The sequence below is a fragment of the Bison bison genome, unplaced genomic scaffold, assembly GCF_000754665.1.
Source record: "Bison bison bison isolate TAMUID 2011002044 unplaced genomic scaffold, Bison_UMD1.0 scf7180017860037, whole genome shotgun sequence".
NCBI classification, from domain to species: domain Eukaryota; kingdom Metazoa; phylum Chordata; class Mammalia; order Artiodactyla; family Bovidae; genus Bison; species Bison bison.
Window position 1 is genome coordinate 71,188 of NW_011490609.1, and position 24,116 is coordinate 95,303.

General features: G+C 39.6%; 1 protein-coding gene across 1 annotated transcript in view; it reads left to right on the forward strand.

Moving 5' to 3' along the window:
• The window catches only part of LOC104982275 (zinc finger protein 160-like), a 58,918-nt gene that overhangs the window by 14,231 nt on the left and 20,571 nt on the right, over positions 1-24,116 (forward strand). The window contains 5 exon segments of the mRNA XM_010831619.1: positions 5,304-5,391; positions 9,606-9,732; positions 15,743-17,391; positions 17,877-17,939; positions 18,972-19,096. Of these exon segments, the coding sequence (XP_010829921.1) occupies positions 5,377-5,391; positions 9,606-9,732; positions 15,743-17,391; positions 17,877-17,939; positions 18,972-19,096 (1,979 nt within the window). The 5' untranslated portion in view covers positions 5,304-5,376.

Sequence of the window (24,116 nt, forward strand, 5' to 3'; positions counted from 1 at the left end):
GAGAGACGGTCATCCCGCTGAGAGTAAGTTGCTCGTCGGTAGTGTAACTGTGCGGCGGTGGCGGCGGGGGGCCTCCTTCCAACTCCATCCTCACGACGTGGGGGTTGGCACGGGCCTAAAATCTCAGCACCCGCCTCTCCGCCCCCAGTCAATCCAGACGTAGCTGTTACGGACTGGGTGTATTTTCCTCTGGGTTGAAATCTCAGAGGCCGGTGCCTGCCTTTGGCTTTTCCGCCTTTGGTCTCAGTAGACACCGCCTTTCGCACATTTTCCTGCTTAAAACCCTTTCCTACCTCTGCCCCTCGCCTCATGTAAAGCCCTCGTTCGCGAGGTGGATTCGCGCCCCTCAGCCTCGCCTTCTCGGCCCCTGGAGGCCGCGTCCTCTCCCCGGTCCCGGGATTCGGGAGAGCCCGCCCCGCTCCTGAGACCCCGGCCCCCTTGGCCTCGCGTCTCCTCAGGCCGCTCCTTCCGCCCCGCGGGCCTTCCCTCCCTGTCAGCCAGTCCCCTTACCCCGCGTAGGGACAGATGATCCCGGCCAACGTTCTTCAGTCCCCAATTCTTCCCTCGGTTGGAAAACGGTCTCTTCCCGTAGGCGGCCCTCCTACTGCGTCTTCTTTGGCATAAATAAGTGGGCAATGGGATCGGCAGCCTCAGAGAAAAGAAACCTGAGAGAGGAAAACTGATGAGGTGGAAAGAATAAGGGAAAACGGATGGAGACAGGATGGCTGAGGGGCTTGTAAAGAGACCATAAGATGAAATAGATTTAGCCTTGAAAATGGCAGGTGAATAAAATTGAGAAATTTTAAAAGCCGGATCTCTAGGGATTGGGCAGCAACATGGGGAGAGGGGGGGTCTCGATCACGGATAGTAAGGGGAGCAGCAGCGGTAAGGCACTTCACAGAGATTCTGCGAGAGCATAAAAGGTGGAGCCGTGGACTTCAGAACATCGTGGTCCTGGGAGAGGAACAGATGACAGCATGTGACTAGCAGAGCAGAAAGGAAGCCTAGCCACATGGGGTGCCTGAGAGTAGGGAGGAAGGGACTGTAAGAGGCAGAGAAGGTTTGTAACCAGACGGCAGAGGGAGTTGAGCTGGGGGAAGAAAGAGGCAGAAATGTAAGGATGGGGGGTGGGGGGTGGGGGGCAACAAGAGGAGAAACAAGTTGCAAAATGTGGCAGGAGAGCAGAGAGAAATAGACCGGCAGGGGCGCTAGCAGAATAGAAAAGATTAAAAAGAAGATAGAAACGGGGTGGGGGCGGGGAGGAAATGGAGATAGACAATTAAATGGAAACGCATAATAGTGCAGGTAAAAAAATATATATATAGTGCAGGTAGAGGGGAAACTGGGTCCAGGTGGGAGAGGTGAGTGAATTGAATTTGGACAAAGTTATGATGCACTGTTTTCTGGCTTTAGAATCTAATAAATTTAAATTTTGTTTGCTTAAATTATACAGACGAAGATTCATATTGCAAAGCTGGAAAGTTTGTACATTTTGTATGACAAGATAACGTCCCTTTGCAGTCCCTATTGAGCCAAGGAGCAGTGACTTGACTCTAGACAGGTGTGGGTCACCCCCTTCCATTTCCTGGCATGGGATGGAGGGGCACTAGTGGGACAAGAAAGGACTGGTTCTGTCACCACATAGTACCTCTTTAAAGAAACATTGAAAGTGCTGTTTCTCTATAATGGATTTACTTTCCTCTGTTTCCTTTACATTTCTTTGGTTGTTAACTTTACATATATACTACTGCATTAAATGTCTAATGCCCTGCAAATAACTGTTAACTTGTGAAATAAGTTGGGGGTATTATGTATTCTACTCATGTGGTTCTTTTCTAAATATGATACGTCCTCAATTTTTTAAAAGCATTGACAGCAAGATTATTTCCTTTTATTGATTCATATATTCTTGACACCAAAGTGCTTTCCCGGCTTTATCTTAATATATTGGCAAAGTTCTTTCATAACTAGTAAATACGTTTAGATTCTTTTGATGAGTACTTGGTAGAAATGTCTTTTATATTAATGATCAAAACCTGGTTTAACAAGTTAGTGTAATTTTTTTTTTACATAGCATTCACATTTTATTTGGTATTATAAGTAACCTCGAGATGATTTACAGCATATAGGAAGGTGTGTGTAGGTTATATGCAAATACTATGCTACGATTCATGGGGTCACAAAGAGTCGGATACGACTGAGCGACTGATCTGATCTGATCTGATGCCAGTTTATATAAGAGATTTGAATCCCTTATATTTTTTTTGCCTCTTGTATTCCTCTGTTCATGATGAAGTTTGCTCAGAGCTTATTTCTAAGTTAAACCCTTACAATGTTTTCTGCACCAGCAGCTGTGCTTCTGCGACTGTTTAAATTATTTTACTTTGATTTTTCTGGAAAAGAAGAATTACCTGTTTGGTGTCTGTGTGATCAGATCTTGAAAGAGAAGTTTCCTTTGATCAGGTACCTGATAGATGGTGTTTTAAATGGAACAGGTGATAAGGACAAACTCTGCCCACTGACCTTGCGGGATCTCATTTGGGAAACACCGCTATTCTATTCACTCCACTAAGACTTTTTCAAAAAATGTCTCCCTTCTGGGCCTCAGGGAGCCCACTTATAACATGCAGATGAGAGACTAGACCAGAAACTCAGTCAGAGCAACGCTGACCCTGAAGTGATTGGCCAAACTGGGTATGTCTCTGCATGGCAGTTCTTTTTGGAGAGAGTATCTACTTTTTGTAGAATTGTATATGGGTCCCTGTCTTCCCAGAATGAACAACAAAAATGCTGGCTTAGAGACAGGAACACAGACTCTGAGTAGAAGTGACCATAGTAGAAATATTTCTCAGCATTAAATGTAAATTTGTGGATTTCTTTTTTTAACTTTTAGTTTTGTATAGGGGTATAGCTGATTGACAATGCTGTGATAGTTTCAGGTGACCTGTGAGGGGACTCAGGCATACATATTCATGTATCCATTCTCTCCCAAACTCCCCTCCCATCCAGGCTACCACATAACATTGAGTTCCAGGTGCTATACAGTAGGTCCTTGTTGGTTATCCATTTAAAATACAGCACTGTGTACATGTCCATCCCAAACTCCCTATTTATCCCTTCCCTCCCACCCCCTGCCACAGTCGTTCTCTAAGTCTGTGAGTCTCTCTGTTTTGTAAGTTCATTTGTGTAATTTCTTTTTAGATTCCACATCTAAGGGATGTCATAAGATATTTCTCCTTCTCTTAACTTCACTTTGTATGGCGATTTCTGGATCCATCCGTGTTGCTGCAAATGGCTTTTTTTTTTTCATTCTGTTTAATGGCTGAGTAGTATTTCATTATATATAAGTACTACATTTTCTTTATCCATTCCTCTGTTAATGGAGATTTGGGTTGCTTCCATGTTTTGGCTTCCATGAAGGCAGTGATTTCAGGCACAGAAAATTACTTTCCTCCAATGTTAGAAGTACAGCCTGAGCTGAGCACACAGGGATCCTTGGGTGCAGGAGGATGGGTACCTTGTGCTCAGGAGATGGAGCTGAAGGGTGCCCTTCAGCATCCACTCTACAGGTGACTTGTGTTGGATCTTTGGGGAGGTGTCAAGAATCATTGTGTAGGGACACTGCTCTCCATTACTTCTTGCAAGTAGTAAATCCTTCCTGCTCCAGGGGAAAAGAGAGAGAGAGAAAGGAATCTTTCTACAGTTTTTAGAGTAATATAAGAAAAGTTTCAGAGGTCATTTTGTTATTTACCTTTAGTACTCTTCAGTATTTTGTGTCACAAATAAATTTTCAGTTGCACTGTGAAAGCTACAACAGGGGGATTTGGGGTGTTTATTTGGGATGTTTGGGTCTCGCTAGGGCTTGTGCATTGCTGAAAACATCTTTTATATGTAGTTTTCAAAGATGACAATTTTTGGGCTGAGGTTACAGTGAATGAAAACATGGTGTTTTGCATCCAGTGTATCTTTGGATGTCTTCATATGTACTTTTCTCTCTGGCATGATTTATTAGAGTTTGGGATTTTGTGTGTGTGTGTGTGTGGTTTTTTATAGCAGGATGAATGGATCATTATGGGTTTTATAGAGACTCTGATGGACCCCATGAGAGTTTGTAAGTTCATCTGAGTCGAAAAGGGAAGGAAATGATGAGTACTAAGTTTCAAATGGCAGAAAGTTTTCATTAGAGAGGTTTTGCTAGGTATGCTTCTGTGGACAGAACTTGAGAGTGGCCATTAAGTTCTTCAGTGTAGGGAGAGATTGTTCCAGAAATCAAGAGGACTGGCAACACCAAGTGAACAGTAGTACAGGAGGACATCCTTGGGAAGGTGTAGCTGCTACTTTCTTGCTGCCAAGCCAGTGCTAGTTTCTCTCCTGTCCTCTCCCACCCTGTCCCAAAACATGTGTGTGCACACACATACACACACACACACACACACACACAATAGGGAACTCTTGTGTACTCTTAGTGGAAATGTAAATGGTATGGCTATTACAGAAAATGACTTAGAGATTCACCTGTCTAGCTATCCAGAGGAAATTAAATCTCTAGGTCAATATTTGCAGCAATGCATCTAATGTTGACTATGGTTAATCATACTGTGTTTCTATATACTTGGTATTTGCTGAGAGAGTAACACTTCAATATTCTTGCCACACAGAAGGAAAATGCTAGTTGTAAGTTGACAGAAGTGTAAATTACTTCATCAAATAGTCACACTGGATGCCTTATATGTACATACTTGTTCTTCATCTGTTAGCCTCAGTCACGCTGGAAAATAGAATGTTAGGGGTGGGCTGGACTTGCCTCCTCTGGGTGCTGGTCAACTCAGGCATGCCTTAGATCGATGAAAACTTCAGGGTATGCGTGTTTTTTACCCCCTGACCAGATATTCCTTTTTATATTGTCAGTGTGGGGTCCAACCTCAATAGTGTTTAAGGGGCCCCAGTACATCTAGCATTGAGCATCAGGACTCTGGATCCTCCCAGTCTTGAGGGCTGAGATCTCGGCTCAGGGGAGGGGCTCTGCTCTGAATGGGGCTGGACCAGGGCCTGCTGTGTGACCTGAAGGGGATCGTGGGGTCAGTGGAGGTGCCCCCTGCTGCTGTGTACATGAGCCCTCACCAGGAGGGGAGTGTGGTCCGAGGGCAAGTGTGGGAAAGTCCCTTGTTGGTCTCTGGTCTCTCCTGTGACAATGGGCAGCCAAAGACACTTTTCCACCTGATGAGATCTTCTTTGTGTATGTGTGTGGTTGGGGCACAGGGGGAGAAGATATGGATTCTAACAGCAGTTTTGCAACTTTCAAGGTTGACTTCAAAAACTTACTTTGCCCAAGGAAGAGCATAGAAGAGGAGGAAGAGGAAAGAACTGGAGTCAGGCATGGCTCTTTCTCAGGTAAAGTCATATCCTCAGTGGATTCTCAGTCTGTTCTTCTGAATTGCCCTTCTCTGGACTCACTAATCATGTCAGACTCTGGAGTATCCTGTCTGACTCCTATACACGCACACTCACCCGGGGCCTTCCCTCAGGGCCTGTCATCTCCACTTAGATGCCGTCTCCCCATGACCCGGTGACCTGGTCCTTGTGAGGAAGCTCCCCTGGGCATCATCCTGGGCAGGACTTCTCACCCATGGGTTGGAGACGGGGTCTCAGTGCTCTTGGGCAGCAGGGATTGCTTAGGGCCCATCCGAATGTGCTATCTGCTCTCTGTCAACCAGGATAAAGAAATTGAACATTAATATACATAGTATCTGATAAAATCTGGAAAACTGACCAATGAGGGGGTAATCTTTTTCTAAGGCATTTGAAGCTAAATGAATGAGTCATTGACTTCAAGTCTTTTTTTTTTTTTTAGCTATTTTATGTTGGAGTAGAGCTGATTGACAGGGTTGTGATAGTTTTAGGTAGAAGGAAAAGGGACTCAACCGTACATACACATGTATCCATTCTCCCCCAAACTCCCCTCCCATTCAGACTCTCATATAATATTGGGCAGAGTTCCATGTGCTATACGAGGACCTTGTTATTTATTTTAAATATAGCAGTGTGTGCATGTCCATCCCAAACTCCCTGACTATCCCTTCCCCATTCTTCCCCCTTGGGAACCATACGTTGTTCTCTATTGACTTCAAATCTTAGTAGTTGCAAATGGAAGGGAAAGTTCAGAAACAGACATCAGTGATATAAGGAGATTGATTCCTTTTTTTTTTTTGACTGTGCCGCATGTTGGCTTGTACTATCTTAGTTCCCCAACCAGGGTTTGAACCTAAATCCATGACAGTGAAAGCACAAGTCCTAACCACTGGACTGCCAGGGAATGCTTTATTCCATTTTTGAATTTGACCTATGAAATCAATCAAAATCTCTGACAACTGGACATGCTTTCAATCACTTTTGTCACCTCCATTCCTCAGAGGTTGTCTCTGCACTTGGTGGATTATATCCTGTGATATAGAAGATTTTACCTTTGTTGCAAGTAAGGTTCCATCTTCATTCTTTTGCTGGATTGCATATAGTTGCTCTGTATCATTTATTATCAAGACTGTCCTTTGCCCTTTGTGCAGTCTTTGCACCCTTGTCTGTACGTTTTATATCATATTCACTGAATTATTTCTGGTACTCTAATCTGTTCCACTGGACATGGAACAACAGACTGATTCCAAATAGGAAAAGGAGTACGTCAAGGCTGTATATTGTCACCCTGCTTATTTAACTTGTATGCAGAGTACATCATGAGAAACACTGGGTTGGAAGAAGCACAAGCTGGAATCAAGATTGTCCGGAGAAATATCAATAACCTCAGATATGCAGATGACACCACCCTTATGGCAGAAAGTGAAGAGGACTAAAAGCCTCTTGATGAAATGAAAGTGGAGAGTGAAAAAGTTGGCTTAAAGCTCAACATTCAGAAAACTAAGATCATGGCATCTGGTCCCATCACTTCGTGGGAAATAGATGGGGAAACAGTGGAAATAGTGTCAGACTTTATTTTTGGGCTCCAGATGGTGACTGCAGCCATGAAATTAAAAGACACTTACTCCTTGGAAGGAAAGTTATGACCAATCTAGATAGCATATTCAAAAGCAGAGACATTACTTGGCCAACAAAGGTCCGTCTAGTCAAGGCTATGGTTTTTCCAGTGGTCATGTATGGATGTGAGTTGGACTGTGAAGAAAGCTGAGTGCCAAAGAATTGATGCTTTTGAACTGTGGTGTTGGAGAAAACTACTGAGAGTCCCTTGGACTGCAAGGAAATCCAACCGGTCCATCCTAAAGGAGATCAGTCCTGGGTGTTCATTGGAAGGACTGATGCTAAAGCTGAAACTCCAATACTTTGGTCACCTCATGCGAAGAGTTGACTCATTGGAAAAGACCCTGATGCTGGGAGGGATTGGGGGCAGGAGGAGAAGGGGACGACAGAGGATGAGATGGCTGGATGGCATCACCGACTCGATGGACATGAGTTTGGGTGGCTCTGGGAGTTGGTAATGGACAGGGAGGCCTGACGTGCTATGATTCATGGGGTCACAAAGAGTGGACACTACTGAGTGACTGAACTGAACTGAACTGAATCTGTTCCAGTGGGTTATGTATCTGGGCTTATACCATTACAACATCATCTTGATTACTTTGTAATATGTTTTAAATTTTGAAAATGACAGCCTCCATCTTCTGTTTCAAGATTATTTTGGCTGTTTGGGGGTCCCTTGAGGTTCCCTTTGAATTGTAATTTTTTTTTTTTAACGGCAAAAATTGCCTTTGAAATTTTGACAGGGATTCCATTAGAATCTAACACTTTCAGTAATAAAGTCATTTTAAGAATATTAAATCTTCCAATTCATGAGTACAGAGTGTCTTTTTATTTACTTATGTCCTCAGATTTCTCTTAGTAAAGTTTAGTAATTTTCAGTGAGCAAATCTTTTACTTCCTTAGGCAGTTTTTTCCTCTTCTGTCTCTCATGCTTTCAGTTCAGTTCAGTTCTGTAGCTCAGTCATGTTGGACTCTTTTTGACCCCCGTGGACTGCAGCACGCCAGGCTTCCCTGTCCATCATCAACTCCCAGAGCTTGCTCAAACTCATGTCCATCCAGTTGGTGATACCATCCAACCATCTCATCCTCTGTCATCCCCTGCACAGTCCACTGTAACTTCAGAGGGAATGCATTCAGAGTTTCCTTTTGATCATGAGATTTGGTGAAATAGTCTTTCTTAATTACAATGTATTTTTTTCCATTTTCTTTATAGTTGTGATATTTAATTCTTTAAGTAGTTTTTAACTTTGCTTTGTGATCATTTTTTCTTCATCTCTTAATGTATAATAGTAACAGCTTTTCTAATTTGACTCAGTGTTTTTTATGAGTGGAATACAGAAATAAACTCTGCTTTGCATTTGTTAATACCTATCTTTGTCAATGTTATGGTTTTCATTGTCTTTATATATAGATATTTCATAGAGATTGCAGTCAAGAGATCCTATTTTTTTTTTCATGTTACTACTATTTGGTACAATTGATGCTATTTCATTCTTCCAAAAATGCTGAAATTTAAATGAATGAAAACAATGGTGAAAAAAATCATGCACAAATATGTCCAGAGACACCTTCTCTCATTTCAGTTATTTCTACATTTACATGTGTGTCCATGAGTTCATGAATCTAGAAGTCCACGGTTTTCATAAAAAAATCATGATTTTATAACTGTGTACTGTATTATAGTTGAAAGTATAAATATATTCCATGACCTTGCATTTTTTCTACACTCTCTTGTTCATGGTTCAAATAGTAGTAAGATTACTAACATGTTATGTGTATGTGTTTGTGTGCCCATATCTGTAATGATTGTTTATTGCCTTCTGTGTTGTTCACTTTGAACTTATTTCAAGTAGTCTCAGGGAACCCTCTGTCAGTGTGCTTCTAATGCTATTCTTTTTTTTTAGCCTTAATGCTCTTCTGTTACTTCAGTTTTTGCTTCTTTATCTTCAGTTTAAGACTGCATTCTCTTTAATTGAGGTTCTTGCTGTATCATTTCTTAGCTTCTTAAACTAAGTTAAGTTTCTCCAAATGTCTCTGATACTTGTCTCTGTAGAACAGCATGTGTCTTTCTCTACTGAGCTATGATGTTGATTAAAAAATTCCATAGCCGTAAAGCATTTAGAATATTGCATAGCATCTTTAAAGGATTTGAACACTTTTAGTCATTGCTGTTGTTCTTATGATAATAATTTAAGATTTTGACCTTTTTTATGGCACTGTTGACTTTGTCATTTCTGATGCCACCACTCATAGTGTAGCTCATCTAGATATTGAATAGCAGTCAGTGTGTAAAATATAGTCTAACACTCCTGGAGGAACAACACATTGTTGAATCTTACTTACATGTATTTCATGTATTGTCCACAAAAATGAAAAATCCATGTTGATTACAGGTTATCATAATCTTTGTATAAAAGCAAAAGGAATTAAAATTAAGAGACCCATAATTTCCTCCAAATAGCTTTACTTGGATCTGTCGGAAAACATACTTCAACTTGATCCTTTCCCTTCTCTTCTCCTTTTGTGTGAAAATAAGAACTCTCCTCATGGCCCCTTGGTGAAATGTGTTTTCATTTCAGGCACAGTTGACCTTCAAGGATGTGGCCATAGAGTTCACTCAGGAGGAGTGGGAATGCCTGGACCCTGCTCAGAGGGCCTTGTACAGGGACGTGATGGTGGAGACCCTCAGGAACCTAGTCTCCTTGGGTGAGGATCACTTCCCTTTGAAGTTGGGATCTGCCCTGGGGTATCTCTGCATTTCCCACTGCGTGCCTCTTGGGAGCCCCGGTTTTACTTGACTGATCTGAAATCCCTGTTGATTCAGACATGAAGAGCTTTAGGACCCGGCCTCAGGAGTTTAAATAATCTACCTTTTCCTCTGACGATCTGCCCACTTCATGATACATTAGGAGTTGTTCCAGAGTTTTTGTAGTTGTAAAGCTCAGTGGAAAACTTTTAACATACTCATTTTCCTGTTTCCTACCCATGTGCTTTTGATTCAGGAGTTTTAGGAAAAGAGCTATGTTTCTTCACATTATACTATTACCTCTATTTTCAGAAGGAGGTAAATAGCAGGTGAATTTTGAAAATATTTTTCTATTCCTCTCTGTTTTCCCATCAATCCTCAGTTGAACAAGGGACTAGGATTCTGGCAAAGCCACAGCAAATCATGTGTCTTTCCTCTTATGTGGAGGTATTTATATTTCTTACCTGAATATTTTACCCACTTTGTAACAAGACAAAGAGCCCTGGTCAATGGAGAGTGAGGTGAATGCCTTTGGCAGTGTATCAAAGGGTGAACACAATTCAGATCTCAGAAGGGTCCAGGGGAGCCTCACTATTAGTAGTGTTTACAGACTTTCCCCTTGTCAGAGAATTCTATAGGAAGTACAAACATTTACTTACTATGTGAGCTCTCAGAGGAAATTTTTCTTCTCTGTAACCTATCCCTCTTTGTCTTTCCACATGTAAAATGTATTCTTTCACCTCTAGTGGTGCCACATTCCTGCCAGGGACAAAGGCAGAGCTTCTATCATGATCTGCAGCGCTCTGCCATCTGACTCCTGTGAACTCCTGTTGCTTGCCTTAGAGGAGCATGAGGTGGACTTTTAAAGGGACATCTTAGTCCCTCATCTCTTCTTCTCAACTTCACTCCATTGGCAGTCCAGTTCCCAGTCCATAGAGATAAGAGCCAATACCTGCAGACAACAGTCCCTGAACCCTTGCTCATTCCATCTCCATTTGATGTTTTTAGAAGACTTCATCAGAAGGGGGAAAGCACTGGCTGCTCTCTGATTGCATTTGGCACCCCAGAATCTGCATGCAGCTGTCTCTGGTCCTGTCTGCTTGTTTGGATCCCTCTTCTATTCCTTCTCTTCTGCCTTGGCCACACTCTTCAGGCTTGTGTGTAACAGGGTGATGCATTCTGTTTCCTGTAATTATTTTGCAGGGAAACTAAAGACAGTAGACACAGTCACGCTCTCTTTGATCCCCAGTCCTAATGAGGAGCATTTGTGTGTCTTTCCGGCTCTTAGTTTGGTGTTGGTGGCAGGAGCACATTGTTCCGTCTGAAGATCCTGTGATGTATGACATACATGTCTCATGTATTTTTCACTCCTGTAGTGTTCTATCTAGTCTGGGACTGTATTCTCTTCCTCATATCATACTCTTGTAACTTTGTGTGTGATTTTGCTTCTAAAATTTGTTTGTGAAATACATAGTCCTATGCTTTGAAATTATATCCAGATTCTGCTGTGATAATTCACCCTCAGTTAATCAATACTTTCTGGTGGACTCTTTGTTACTGGGTAACAGATAAATTTGATGGAGAATACTATCCTTCATGCATTGTAATATTTTCCTGCTATATAGAAATTCACCACCCTGTAGTAAAGTGGTCTGCATATTCTATGATACAAAATAGGAAATATCACCAGAACCTGACTGATAAATCTTTCTGGGTGTTTTTCTGGTTTTGAGCAATGTCACAAAAGCCTGTCTCAGTAGCATTGTGACAGTGATGTTCACATGTGCTGTGATCATCCCCTTTCATTCTCAGTAAATGGTATAGGAATTTTTTCTCAAGATAACATTGTCCAAGTTCACTTCCTTATATTTTGAGGCTATTGTGTAAACTGTTGTTAATGCCGTCTTTTGTTCACCTGCGTGCCATTGTTCTTTGTATATCAACAGCTAATTTTGAAACATCTAAATCAGAACTTATAAAGTAGAGTGATACTTTCAATCTGAACTGTAATTTGTTTTTTGTTTAATAGACTGTCTGGTCCCCATTGAGTGGTCCTCACCCCCTGTGGAACGTCATTGGACCACATACACTAGAGTTTATTTCTCATGTCTCTGTGTTGTATACTACTGGTCTCTCTCTTTATGCTCATACCACACTGCTTGGATTAGTTTAGGTTTCTAAGAATTTTGAAATAATTGTGAAACTTCCAACTTTCTTCTTTTCAATCTTGGTTTTGCTATTGAGTGTCTTTTGAGATTGCATTTGACTCTTAGGATGTATCTTTTTCTTTAAGACACACTGTTGGGATTTTATTGGGGATTGCGTTGACTCTGTTGATCACTTAAGGGTAGTATTTACACCCTGATCATATTTACTTCTAATCCATTGAACTTGGGATATCTGTATTAATTTGACTTTTCAGATATTTTTCAGCTGTGTTTTCAGTTCATAGTGCATATATCTTTCCCTTCTTCTGTATGGTTTTGCTGAACACTTTATTTTTTTGATGGTATCGTAAATATAATTTTCTGAATTTAATTCTTGATTTTTTTATTGTTAATGTAGGGAAATAGTATTGATTTTTGTATATTGTCATTTTTCTGAGTTCATTATTTTTATCAGTTTTTTTTTTTTCCCCAGAATCTTCAGAGCTAAAATTTTTATTTATTTTATTTCTGCCACAACACGCACCATGTGGGATTCTAGATTCCCCACCAGGGATCGATCCTGGCAGTGGTAGCCTGGAGTCCTAGCCATATCTGGACCACCAGGGAATTCTCCAGGGTTTCTTATATTTCATTTGTCAACAGAGATGTTTTGCTTCTTTTTTCTATTGGGATTGTTTAATGTGTTTTTGCTACCTTTGTGTTCTTGCTAGAAATTCTAGTAATTTCTTTTTTTAGAGATAGTGCAAGTATCCTTGTCTAGTTCCTGATGTTAGGGGAAAAGTTTTAAGTCATTACACATTGAGTATGATGTTAGCTATGGGCTCTTAATACATGTCCTTTATTGTGTTGAGGTCATTTTTTTTTCTGTTTCTGGTTTACTGAATGTTTCTGTCATATTTTTAGCATTTTTACCTGAGGGAACCTCTGGGAATGGGGAGGCTTGTGCCAGTTCGTTCTCAACGTAGTGTAAGGAGGAGGAGGGGAGTCAAGGGCCAGGAAATTGTCATGAACTTTCCTACATTTTTCGGTTTAGTGTTTTCTGGACAGGCATCTGTTTGAGTGCTGCTGCTTCTTTACCGGTTGGGTGAGTTTTCCCAAATTGTTTTCTGCTTTTTTTCCCCTGCTTTGTTTTAACTTGGTTCCTCATGGGTAATGAGTGCCTGTGGTTTACTGGCCTGCTGACATAACTCCTCATGGTTTTTAATTTGAGAGTTTGTGTTAAGAATTTAATATGATTTCCAGTTTTTAGAGGGGCCAGCTAAAAAAACACTGTTATGTTTAATAATAAGGAGAGCTAGCATAAAAATTTTGTATGCAAAAGGATATTACGTAATTAATATTTTAGTTACTTTTTTCATTTTTAACTTACTTACCTGTTTTGATTATATCCTGGAATATATTATATCCTGATTATATCTTCAGGCTTTGTCAAGCACTTTCAGTTTGTTTCCTCATATAAACTCTGCTTACCCAACTAGGAGACATTCATTCTGAAATCATGATCTCCCTCCTTTACAATACTGTTGATCCTATTACTTTGCTCTGCATTTGTGTATACAGATTAGACTCCTTGTAATGGTCTTCTCCTGGTTTTTTCTTCTGCTTTTTGCTGAGTACATTATTGCACAGTCTCCTGGAATACTGTGTATGTTTATATTGAGCATATATGTGGAAATACAGTCACTAAAATACTCAGTTGGATACATTGCATAGCAAATAGTGTAATAGATTAAGAGTTAATTTCTTTATACAGTGTCTAAATCTCATTTGGTTTTTTCCCATACTCATAGTACAATTCCCCTAGTTAAAAATGGTACCAAAAAAAAAAAAATGGTACAGAACTATTCTATTGCTAAACCAATTCTTCTTTTGTCTTAAGGTCAGTATTTTAGTTGCCCTTGTACAGTGGAATTCACAGTCAAAAGCTTTGTAGATATAGGTACTCTATGCTCCACCCAAGCCGTTTCTCAGTTCTGATCTTTCTTTACATGAAACCATGATATGGATGAAAGATTCTTATTTTCTAGTATATTTAAGTTATTATCCTAAACTTATTAATTTCCACAGCACTCTTTCACCATCCCTCCACCTTCCACTTTACTTACACTGTAAAAATAACACCTCTGTGTATTGAACAGCTTTCTCCTGACACAACCTAAATCACTGTGTGCAGCTGTGATAACTCAGAAACCAGTTTCAAAAGGGGTGGCTGAATCCCCTTAGTAGTTACACAGCTCACTTCTTGTGTTTTCCTTGACGTTTTCTTTCTTAACTACTGATATTTGTCGTAGTATTTTGTAATCTAGACTGCTTGGGTGGGCAGTCATGTTTAAGTATATGTTGTCTCAGACTGTAGATCAAAATTCATACTGTGGTTCTTACTTTATGTTCTGTGTCAATTGGGGTCATGTACATAAATCGGTGATTCCACTTTCCTTACTTGAAAAATTGTGATTATTTTCCTCAAGACTTTCAAAAGAAATTGGTGATGTTAGATGACATGAAATGTCCTTTTTTTTTTTGGCACACCATGCTGCCTGTGGGATCTTAGTTTCCCAACCAGGAATGGAACCTGGACCCAGGGCAGTGAAAGTGCTGAGTTTTAACCACTGAACTGCCAGGGAATTCTCAGAAAGAGTGCTTTTTTTTTCTTTTGAGAAAGATCTTTATTTGCTTTAAAATTTTTACAGCAGTAAATTTTTACAACAGTAAAAATTATATATTATACATTGTGTGTGTGCAGGCTCAGTCATTAAGTCATGTCCAACTCTTTTGTGACCCCTTGGACTGTAGCCCACCAGTCTCCTCTGCTCATGAAATTTTCCAGGCAAGAGTACTGGAGTGGGTTGTGGTTTCCTACTCCAGAAATAGTGCATTTTTATACTAACAAATCAAAAGTGGCTTTTGTATAAAAAGATAATATTCAGATATGTTTATTATATCCATTTTGTTTATTATATATTGTATTCCTTTTTCTTGCAATTTGTTCTCAACCATATTATCTATGACCATAGTTAAATAAATAAATTTGCAATATGTATTTTGGAGGCAATGACCTGGATATTTTAGGGCACTGCACAAGTAGGGAGTTGCTTTGTGTAATAGCTGTTAATGTAAATGGAGAATATTTCATTTATTAATATTTAAATTTTATTTATAGAAGGTGGTCTTTTAGAATTTTTATGCTGCTTCATGGGTACATAGTTTTACAGGAGATATTTCAAAGAACATTTTGTTTTTTAAAAAACTTTTATCACATTTGCTATTTTTTCTCTGTTATATTTGTTTCCGAATTCGAAACTGCCACTCATTGCGATTACTCATTAAATAAGTTCATTTTGGATTATTTATTGTTGTAATATATTTTGTCAGATTTTTTAGCATTCATTTATATTTAACAAGTATGTATAATATATGTATAGTATAATAATATTCTTTTCTCCTCAGTTATGAGGCACCAGTAAGTATGTTTACTGCTAACTGGTATGTGCTTTGGTGTCATGGTTGAAATATACACTTTTGATAGTCAACAGAAGTTTTTACAATGAGTGTTTTTACGTAGGTTGTTGGGTGCCCTAAAATTAAGTGGAATTACCTCAGATCACTTTACTAAAGAATCATTCATTTTGTGTTTGCAAAGGTTTTAATATCATGACTGGGAATTTTCATAACTCCTTTTTATGTCAGTACTAGTTTGGTGTAATATCATGTATTTAACATGAAATATTTACTTATGAATTATAATGAATAGGATTACTTATGGAAAAAAAAAGGATTACTTATGGTTCTTTATATCTTGTAGATATCTCTCATATGCATGTAATCAAGAAGTTACAACTAAATGCAAACATTTATGGAGGAGAAGGATTCCAAATAGTTATACTGGGAAGACACAAAAGGAATAAAATTGAAGATTTTTACCTCAGGAAAATCCAGGAAAATATATGTGACTTTGAGTTTAAGCCAAGAGATGAGGAAAGAAATTACAAAGGAAAGCCTATATCCCATGGCAAAAATCTCCCCTGTAAGAAACAGCGATGTGGTAGAAGCATTACAGGAATTCAGCCTATTGAAAACAGACTTCGATTAAGCTTTGGGAATGAACTACAGCTTTATAAAAGTGAAGAGAAAATTGATGAATTTAATGAACCTCACAGGAGTATCAATATTAATGCCTCATTTTTACCACTTCAAGGAATTTCTTCTATCCAGTCCAACCTTGGTAATCCATGTGTGAATGATTTTATGCATCCTTCAGTACTGACACAAGACCAGAGGGCACACAAGGACAGCCCTTACAATTGTAATCAGAGTGGTCAAACCTTTCATCAGCACTTAAACCTCACTCAACATCAGTTGATGCATACAGAAGAGAAAATATTTAATTGTGATGTATGTCACAAAGTCTTTAGTCAACATTCAGACCTTGCTATTCATAGAACAATTCATACTTCAGAGAAGTCTTACAAATATAATGAGTGTGGCAAAACCCTTAACTATGGATTGCACCTCACTGGACATCAGATAATCCATACAAAAGAGAACTTATATAAATGTGATATATGTGAAAAAGTGTTTACTCAAAGTTCATACCTTACAGTTCATCGGAGAATACATACTGGAGAGAAACCATACAAATGTAATGAATGTGGCAAGGTGTTTAGTCAGAATTCATACCTTGCAAAACATCGCAGAATTCATACTGGAGAGAAACCTTACAAATGTAATGAATGTGGCAAAGCTTTCAGTCAAAAAGGAAACCTTGCAAGTCATCAGAGAATTCATACTGGAGAGAAACCTTATAAATGTAACGAGTGTGGTAAGATGTTCAGTATTAGATCAACCCTCGTCAGTCATCAGATCATTCATACTGGAGAGAAACATTACAAATGTAATGAGTGTGGCAAAACTTTTTATTTTGGCTCACACCTTATACAACATCAAATCATCCATTCAGGAGATAAACCATATAAATGTGACATCTGTGGGAAAGTCTTTGGTCAAAATTCATACCTTGCAGTTCATCGGAGAATTCATACTGGGGAAAAACCTTACGAATGTAAAGACTGTGGCAAAATCTTTAATCACAGCTCAAATCTCAAGAGACATCAGATAATCCATACAGGACAGAAATTATGTAAATGTGATATATGTGGTAGAGTCTTCAGTTATAATTCATACCTTGAAATTCACCGGAGAACTCATACTGGAGAGAAACCTTACAAATGTATCGAGTGTGGCAAGGTCTTCAATCGGAATTCAAATCTTGCAATTCATCAGAGAATTCATACAGGAGAGAAACCTTACAAATGTAATGAATGTGGCAGCTGCTTTAGTCGGAAGGCGTACCTGGCAAAGCATCAAAGTGTTCATACGAAAGGGAAACCTTACAAAAGTAAAGACTGTTGAAAAGCCTTTACTTAAATCTCAGCTGTCACTACATTTGTTGTGGTTCAGTTGCTAAGTCATGTCTGACTCCTTGCAAATCCATGGGCTGCAGCACACCAGGCTTCCCTGTCCTTCACTGTCTTCTGGGGTTTGTGCAAACTCATGTCCATTGAGTCAGGGATGCTGTGTAACTATCTCATCCTCTGTTTCCCTCTTCTGCTTTTGCCTTCAGTCTTTCCCAGCATCACGGGCTTTTCTAATCAGTCAACTTTTCGCATCAAGTTGCCAGGGTACTGGAGCTTCAGCTTCAACATCAGTCCTTCCAATGAATATTCAGGGGTGATTTCACCTACTCGAACTGGACAGAAGCTCTAGGAATGGATTGAGCTAGAGGCTCAATGAATTTTGAGTCAAAATTCAAACCTTAAGGTAAACCGATGTGTCATGTTGGAGAGAAACCTGACAAATATAATGACTGATAAATTTGTCATTGTATTGTGAAGCCTACCTTACCGTCAGATAACCCACATTGATGACAAAACTTTAAGGAAGTGTTTTTAGCAAGTGTTGCTATCTTAGGCTTCATTGAAAATATTCTGGAGAGAAATCAGGTAAGTATGTTTAGTTTGACCAGCCCTTTAGACAAAGAATTCATTCACCAGAGATTTCTTTCTGGAGATTATTACCTCACAAATGCTAGGAATGGGCAAAACCTTTACTTGGGCCTCACATTCTACCAGTCATCAAATAATCTGTGCTGGACAGAACATTACATATGTAATGAATGGGGCCAGGTTCCAAATTAATGCTCACTCATCACTCGATATTGGAATATTTATCCTGGGGAGAAACCACACGAATATAATATGTGTGGCAAGGATTTTACCCAAAGATCATAAGATGGGGGAGTTACTGGAATTATCCCTTACAAATGTAACAAGTGCGGCAAAATCTTTACCTTGAGTTCAAGTATGAGGCAACGGGAGAGTCCATTTAAGAGAAACCCTACCGAGGTACGAGCGGAGGTTTTATCCAGGCTGCACAATTCACCAGACTTCTCAGTACATACCTTTGAAAGAAACCACACAAACTAGTATGTGTGCTAAGGCTTGTACCTGAAGATAAAATCACTGAAATAGATTTAATCTGGAGAACAGTGTTTCAAATACAATGTTATAAAAGTTTTCATCAGGTATCTCCAACTTCGATGTAATGGTTCAATTCATACAGGTCAGAAACTAAAGAGATTTACTAAATGTGAAAAGAATTTGATGAAACAATGCTTCCTGAGGTTTCATCACAAAATGCCTCATATTGGGGATGATCCTTACAAATGTAACGAAGTAGGTAAAGTTTTTGCACAATTCTTAAATTAGCCTGTGTGTCAGCCAATCCATAAAAGGAATAAGTCTGCAGTTCTCTTAAGATTAATGGGATATCATTATGTTCTTCAGAATCATTACAAGTCACAATAAGTTAAAACTTACGGAATGATTTGTATATGACATGAAAACATATGTAAGTTGGCAATTGTCTTCACTCTGTAAATATTCTATTAATTGTGTTTTCTTGAAGAGGCCACATTACAATTTATGCCATTCAACCTGAAGTTTGAAGTCTGTTGACTTTAATCTTCATTACAGGTCTTTGATGATGGTCTCTGGGAAGGAGTCAGTAATGAGTCAATGAAGGAGCTGACTTCATTAGATTTGGTTGATTCACATCCATGTTCCCTGGTAAAACAAGGACCCCGAATTAACCAAATTCAGTAGTGTGTTAATTAGCATCAGGGAGGGGCAGAGAATAGTGTAAAATTGCTGTTGCCCATCGTGCTTGTTATGTTTAGAATCCATGGATAGATCACAATGAGTTACAGAACATAATCCTCTGCTAGGTGACCATGAGCGGAGCAGTAAGGACATTAAGGGATTGGACTATTCATGAGAGGAGAGGGACCGGTTACTAGGGACGGATTATGTGGTAGGAACAGTGCCCAGAAAACGTTGGTTACTTTCTCCATTGCATGGGAATAGGTGTTGTTTACATCTGTGTGTTGTTTTTATTATTTTTTTTTGCTGTACCCTGTGGCATATGTGATCTTAGTTAACCAGGGATCAAACCTGTGCCCACTACAGTGGAAGCACAGAGTCTTAACCCCTGGACTGCCAGGGAAGTCCCTGCCTCTGTGTTCAATGAGACATGAGTCTTAATCTTGGGAATTGTAGGGAGAGCAGTTAAGATGAGAGGAAAATTTAATTACTGTGATGAACCTTCATGGAGGACAGCTTACAGTTTGAACTTCCAGTTTGTCTCAAAGGAGCACTCAGGCTTTTTTTTTCCTTTAATTAGTTTGTTCCGATAGGCTGAAAAAGTTCTTCCTGAACATTAAAAAGTATCAATAGTCAAACATCAAAAATGAAATTAGGGGAAATTCCCGGGCAGTCCAGTGGTTGGGACTCAGTACTTGCACTGCCAAGCTGACAGGTTCAATCCATGGTTAAGAAACTAAGAGCCCATAAGCCAAAAAAAAATTTTTTTAATGGGATTAGACTTCATAAAACTTCACTGAAGCAGACCCCTCTCACCTGCCAACTAGTGTGCCTCACAAGTATCCTATATTAGTAAGTCTATTCCTTCCTTGCCTGTCTGTCACTTTGCTGAATTCCTTTTGCGCTGAGACACAAAGAACCTGAGCCTCAGTAAGTCCAGGCTCCAGGTACTGAAACCCCCACCAGGTGGGAGACACTAAGCCTGCTGCCCAACCAGCATGTAGAACCCAGAGCAGTTGGAGCCAGAAGGTTAATAATGCTGACTTCCGTTTACCTCAGCACCAGCCAATCAAAGTGTCCACGAGCTGACCACACCCACTTTGAGCCATTATTATAAAACTCCCTACCCCTTCTTGTTTGAAAGACACAGTATTGAAGGCATTAACCCACTGTGGCCCCTTTGCTTGGCAAAGCAATAAAGCTAAACTTCTCTACTTTGGGGAAAAAAAAAAAAAAAGCAAAACATCGATTTGCTTACTCCTGAACCTCCTGACTTAATTGGCTTGGAAAATCACACTTTTTGTCTTGCTAATAATTTATTACATTTGTTTTCCACAGCACACGTTCAATATGGTTCTGGAAAATACTTGTAAGATACTATTTAAATAAACTTCTGGGGATATTTTTACTCTAGTTTTAATTAATTTTTGGAAATGTTGACTAGATAATATAATGAAACAATTTACTCGATTTTCCAAATGCTGTTAAATTTCAGTTTCAAATTAGGCTATTACCTAATATGTTTTGTTGTTTGCTTTTATGCTGTAATAATACTTTCAATCATTTCTTTAGCAGAATTTTTTTTTTCCTGACAGATGTGTGTGTTCTGTTTTATAGCAGGGGGTTACCGGGTTGTTTTGGGACTCTTCGGATGCAATGATGCTCAAAAGGCAATGACGGGTACAAAGTAGATGCAGTATAAACGTAAAAACAATTAGTTTGGGGGTTTAATTCAGTGAAAGAACTGAGATGGCAAAAGGGTGACAGGAAGTCTTTTTTGTGGGACACCGAATATCCTCCACATAGAATTTGTTCACAACCAAGAATAATGTATTTATCTTTGCTAAGTGATCTTGATTTTTATTTATATTATCATTTTTGGTGAGCTGCATAGCTTGCAGGATCTTAGCTCCTTGACCAGGGATTGAACCTGGGCCCCACAAGTAAAAGCAATGAGTGCTAACCCTGGACCACCAGGGAATTCCTTGATTTATGTTATCTTTAATATGAAATCTTTATGTTACATTTCTGTTACTAATATTTTATGATGGATTTTTGAATCTTCATGGGGGATTTAATTATTCACTTTCTGTTTTTCTATTTGTCTAGTTTTGTTTCCTAGTAATTCTGGCCTCATAAATTGAGTTGACAGGTGCTTCCTCTGTTTCTTTTCTTGAAAATAAATCACATAGAATTGCAGGTAATTCTTTTTGAATTTGATAGAATTGTAAGATGCCATTGTTGCAACTTTGTTAAATTACCTTTTGTAAAGTAGAGCCCTTGAGTGTTGAATGTTAGGCAACAGTCCTGCCAAAGACTGCAAGGGAGAGTGAAATGGAGACGTTTATTACACAGAATCTTGAGGAGCTACAAGGTACATCTGGAGGGAACGTGTAGAAAGTCCAGGCAGGGTCTATGCAGAGCATGATGGAGGAGTTTAATTAAGCTCTCAAGTCACTATCTCTGCTTTTGAGTTTCTTTCTTAGGTGGTGGGCATTTTGAAATTATAAATTTGCATTGCAGTTCATGGCAGTTATTCAAATAATGTTTAATATTGGTGATTTGTTGTAGGTTATGGGTTTCATGGAATTAGTACATTTCATCTTATAATCTTGTAGAGTTTTTGTAAGAGTTCCTTTCTGTCCTTTTCATGTCTGCATGGTCTATAATGATATTCCCTATTTTATCTAATATCAGTAATTTTATTTAGTGTAAATGAAGGGAAAAGTCACTTCTGATAGATGCTGCAGTTATTCATATATATAGAAATATTATGTACAGCCATGTATCAACCTTCTGTGAGATCATGTGTGTCTGCCCTTTGATATCAAGTTTGGTCACTAGACTAAGGCAACCCTCCCTTTCACTTGAGAGGATTTGCACTTTTTTTGCCCATTTCATGCAAGCTTGTCTTTTTGAGTTCTTGGGCCAATTTGGTATGAGTGGAGAGGCATGTTTCAAGTTTAAATGGAAGCTTTCAAAGCTTTTATTTGCTTCATGTAACCCTGTCTTTATTTGCTTGGGCTCTAAAATCACTGCAGATGGTGACTGCAGCCATGAAATTAAATGGCTCTAGCTTCTTGGAAGAAAAGCTGTGACAAACCTAGATAACATATTAAAAAGCATAGACATTACTTTACGGACAAAGGTTCATCTAGTCAGAACTAAGGTTTTTCCAGTAGTCGTGTGTGGATGTGAGAGTTGCACCATAAAGAAGGCTGAGTGCAGAAGAATTGGTGCTTTTGAACTGTGGTGTTGGAGAAGACTCTTGAGAGTCCCTTGGACTGCAACATCAAACCAGTCAATCCTAAGGAAATCAGTCCTGAATATTCATTGGAAGGATTGATGCTGAAACTGAAACTCCAATATTTTAGCCACCTGATGCAAAGAACTATCATTGGAAAAGACCCTGGTGCTGGAAAGATGGAAGGCAAAATGAAAAGGGGACCACAGAGGATGGGATGGCTGGATGGCATCACTTGACTCAATGGACATGAGCTTGAGCAAGCTCCGGGAGTTGGTGATGGTCAGGGAAGCCTGGTGTGCTGCAGTCCATGGGGTTACAAAAAGTCAGACATGAATGAGTGACTGAACCCTGTCTTCTACTTCAAGAATGGCCTTGGGTAGACTGAAATTTTATGCCTAATGACAGAATTTTAGATACAAGAAGTGAATAATGATAGATATGGTAAGAGGAAGTCTGGAGGGTGAGCTGTGTGATTTGATGCATCCTCTGCCCCTTCTAAATCTATGAACACTTAGTCTTTACTGTCCTTGTAGCAGTATGACTGCTGAGTGACCAAGGATGGTGAAGGTTTCAAGTAAAACCCTTTTCATTTTTAGATTTTGTCTGATTTTCAGCAAAATGTATGTCTCATATTTTCCCTAATATTAGCTACTAGTTAAATGGCCATTATAGTTTTAATAAGAAAAATTAATTTCTGCAATGTCCCATTTCCACCTAAAGAACAGAGAAAAGGTGAAAAGATGTGAGGGAGAGAACATGTCTGCAGTTTGTTATTTATCCTGAGTATAACATGCGATGAGGAATGCTTATTAAACTTACTGTGATAATTATTTCAGTCTCTGTAAGAATATCGTGCTGTGCAAATTAAACTCACAGTCATGTAAGTCAGGTATATCTCAAACTGGAGGTGGGAGCGGATGTGATTTTAAAAGGCAAGTAAAACACTTGAGCAAAAAGAAGAATGCAATTTATAAGAATTTTTTTTAAATATTGCATTTTTTAAATGTATTGCAGTGATTAGTGACAGAAATTACTACATGCCATGGTGCTCCAGTCTCAGATGCTAGGTTATGTCCCTGAGGCTCTGGAACCAAGGCGTTGAGTTAGTTGTCCTACCAGAATGAGGATTATAGAAAGGGAAAAGTATTCTGTAAGATGTCGGTGTGAAATGGCCCATTCTTCAGTGGGAGACTTTCATCACTCATTCTAGTTTGGTAATACAGAAGGGCATGTCAAGTTCTTGTTTCCCTAAACTGTTCAGTTCAGTTCAGTCGCTCAGTTGTGCCCGACTCTTTGTGATCCCTGGACTGCAGCACACCGGGCCTCCCTGTCCATCACCAACTCCGGGAGTTTACTCAAACTCACGTCCATTGAGTAGGTGATGCCGTCCAACCATCTCATCCTCTGTCGTCCCAATTGCTCAAGTGAATTGTAATTGCCGCACAGAGTCGGACACGACTGAGCAACTTCACTGGCACAGCAACCACTCTTGGTCGCACTTTCCCAACCACCGAAGTGTTTGCTCCTCGAGACCACAGAGTGCGAGCAACCTGCTTGCAAAAGCAGGTTTTCCCGTAAGCATTCTCCACTTGTTAGGAGGAAACAGATTAGCTTCCCACCAAGGTAGCCCACACGGCTGTACGCTTTTACTCCCAAATTGTTCAAGACAGTAAGGTAACAGCACATTAGGGGATCCTGAGAGGCGCCGGGTCCCGCCTGTCCTCCCAGGTCTGAGTTCACACGCGGCCCGCACCCGCCCTGAGGCCGGCGCC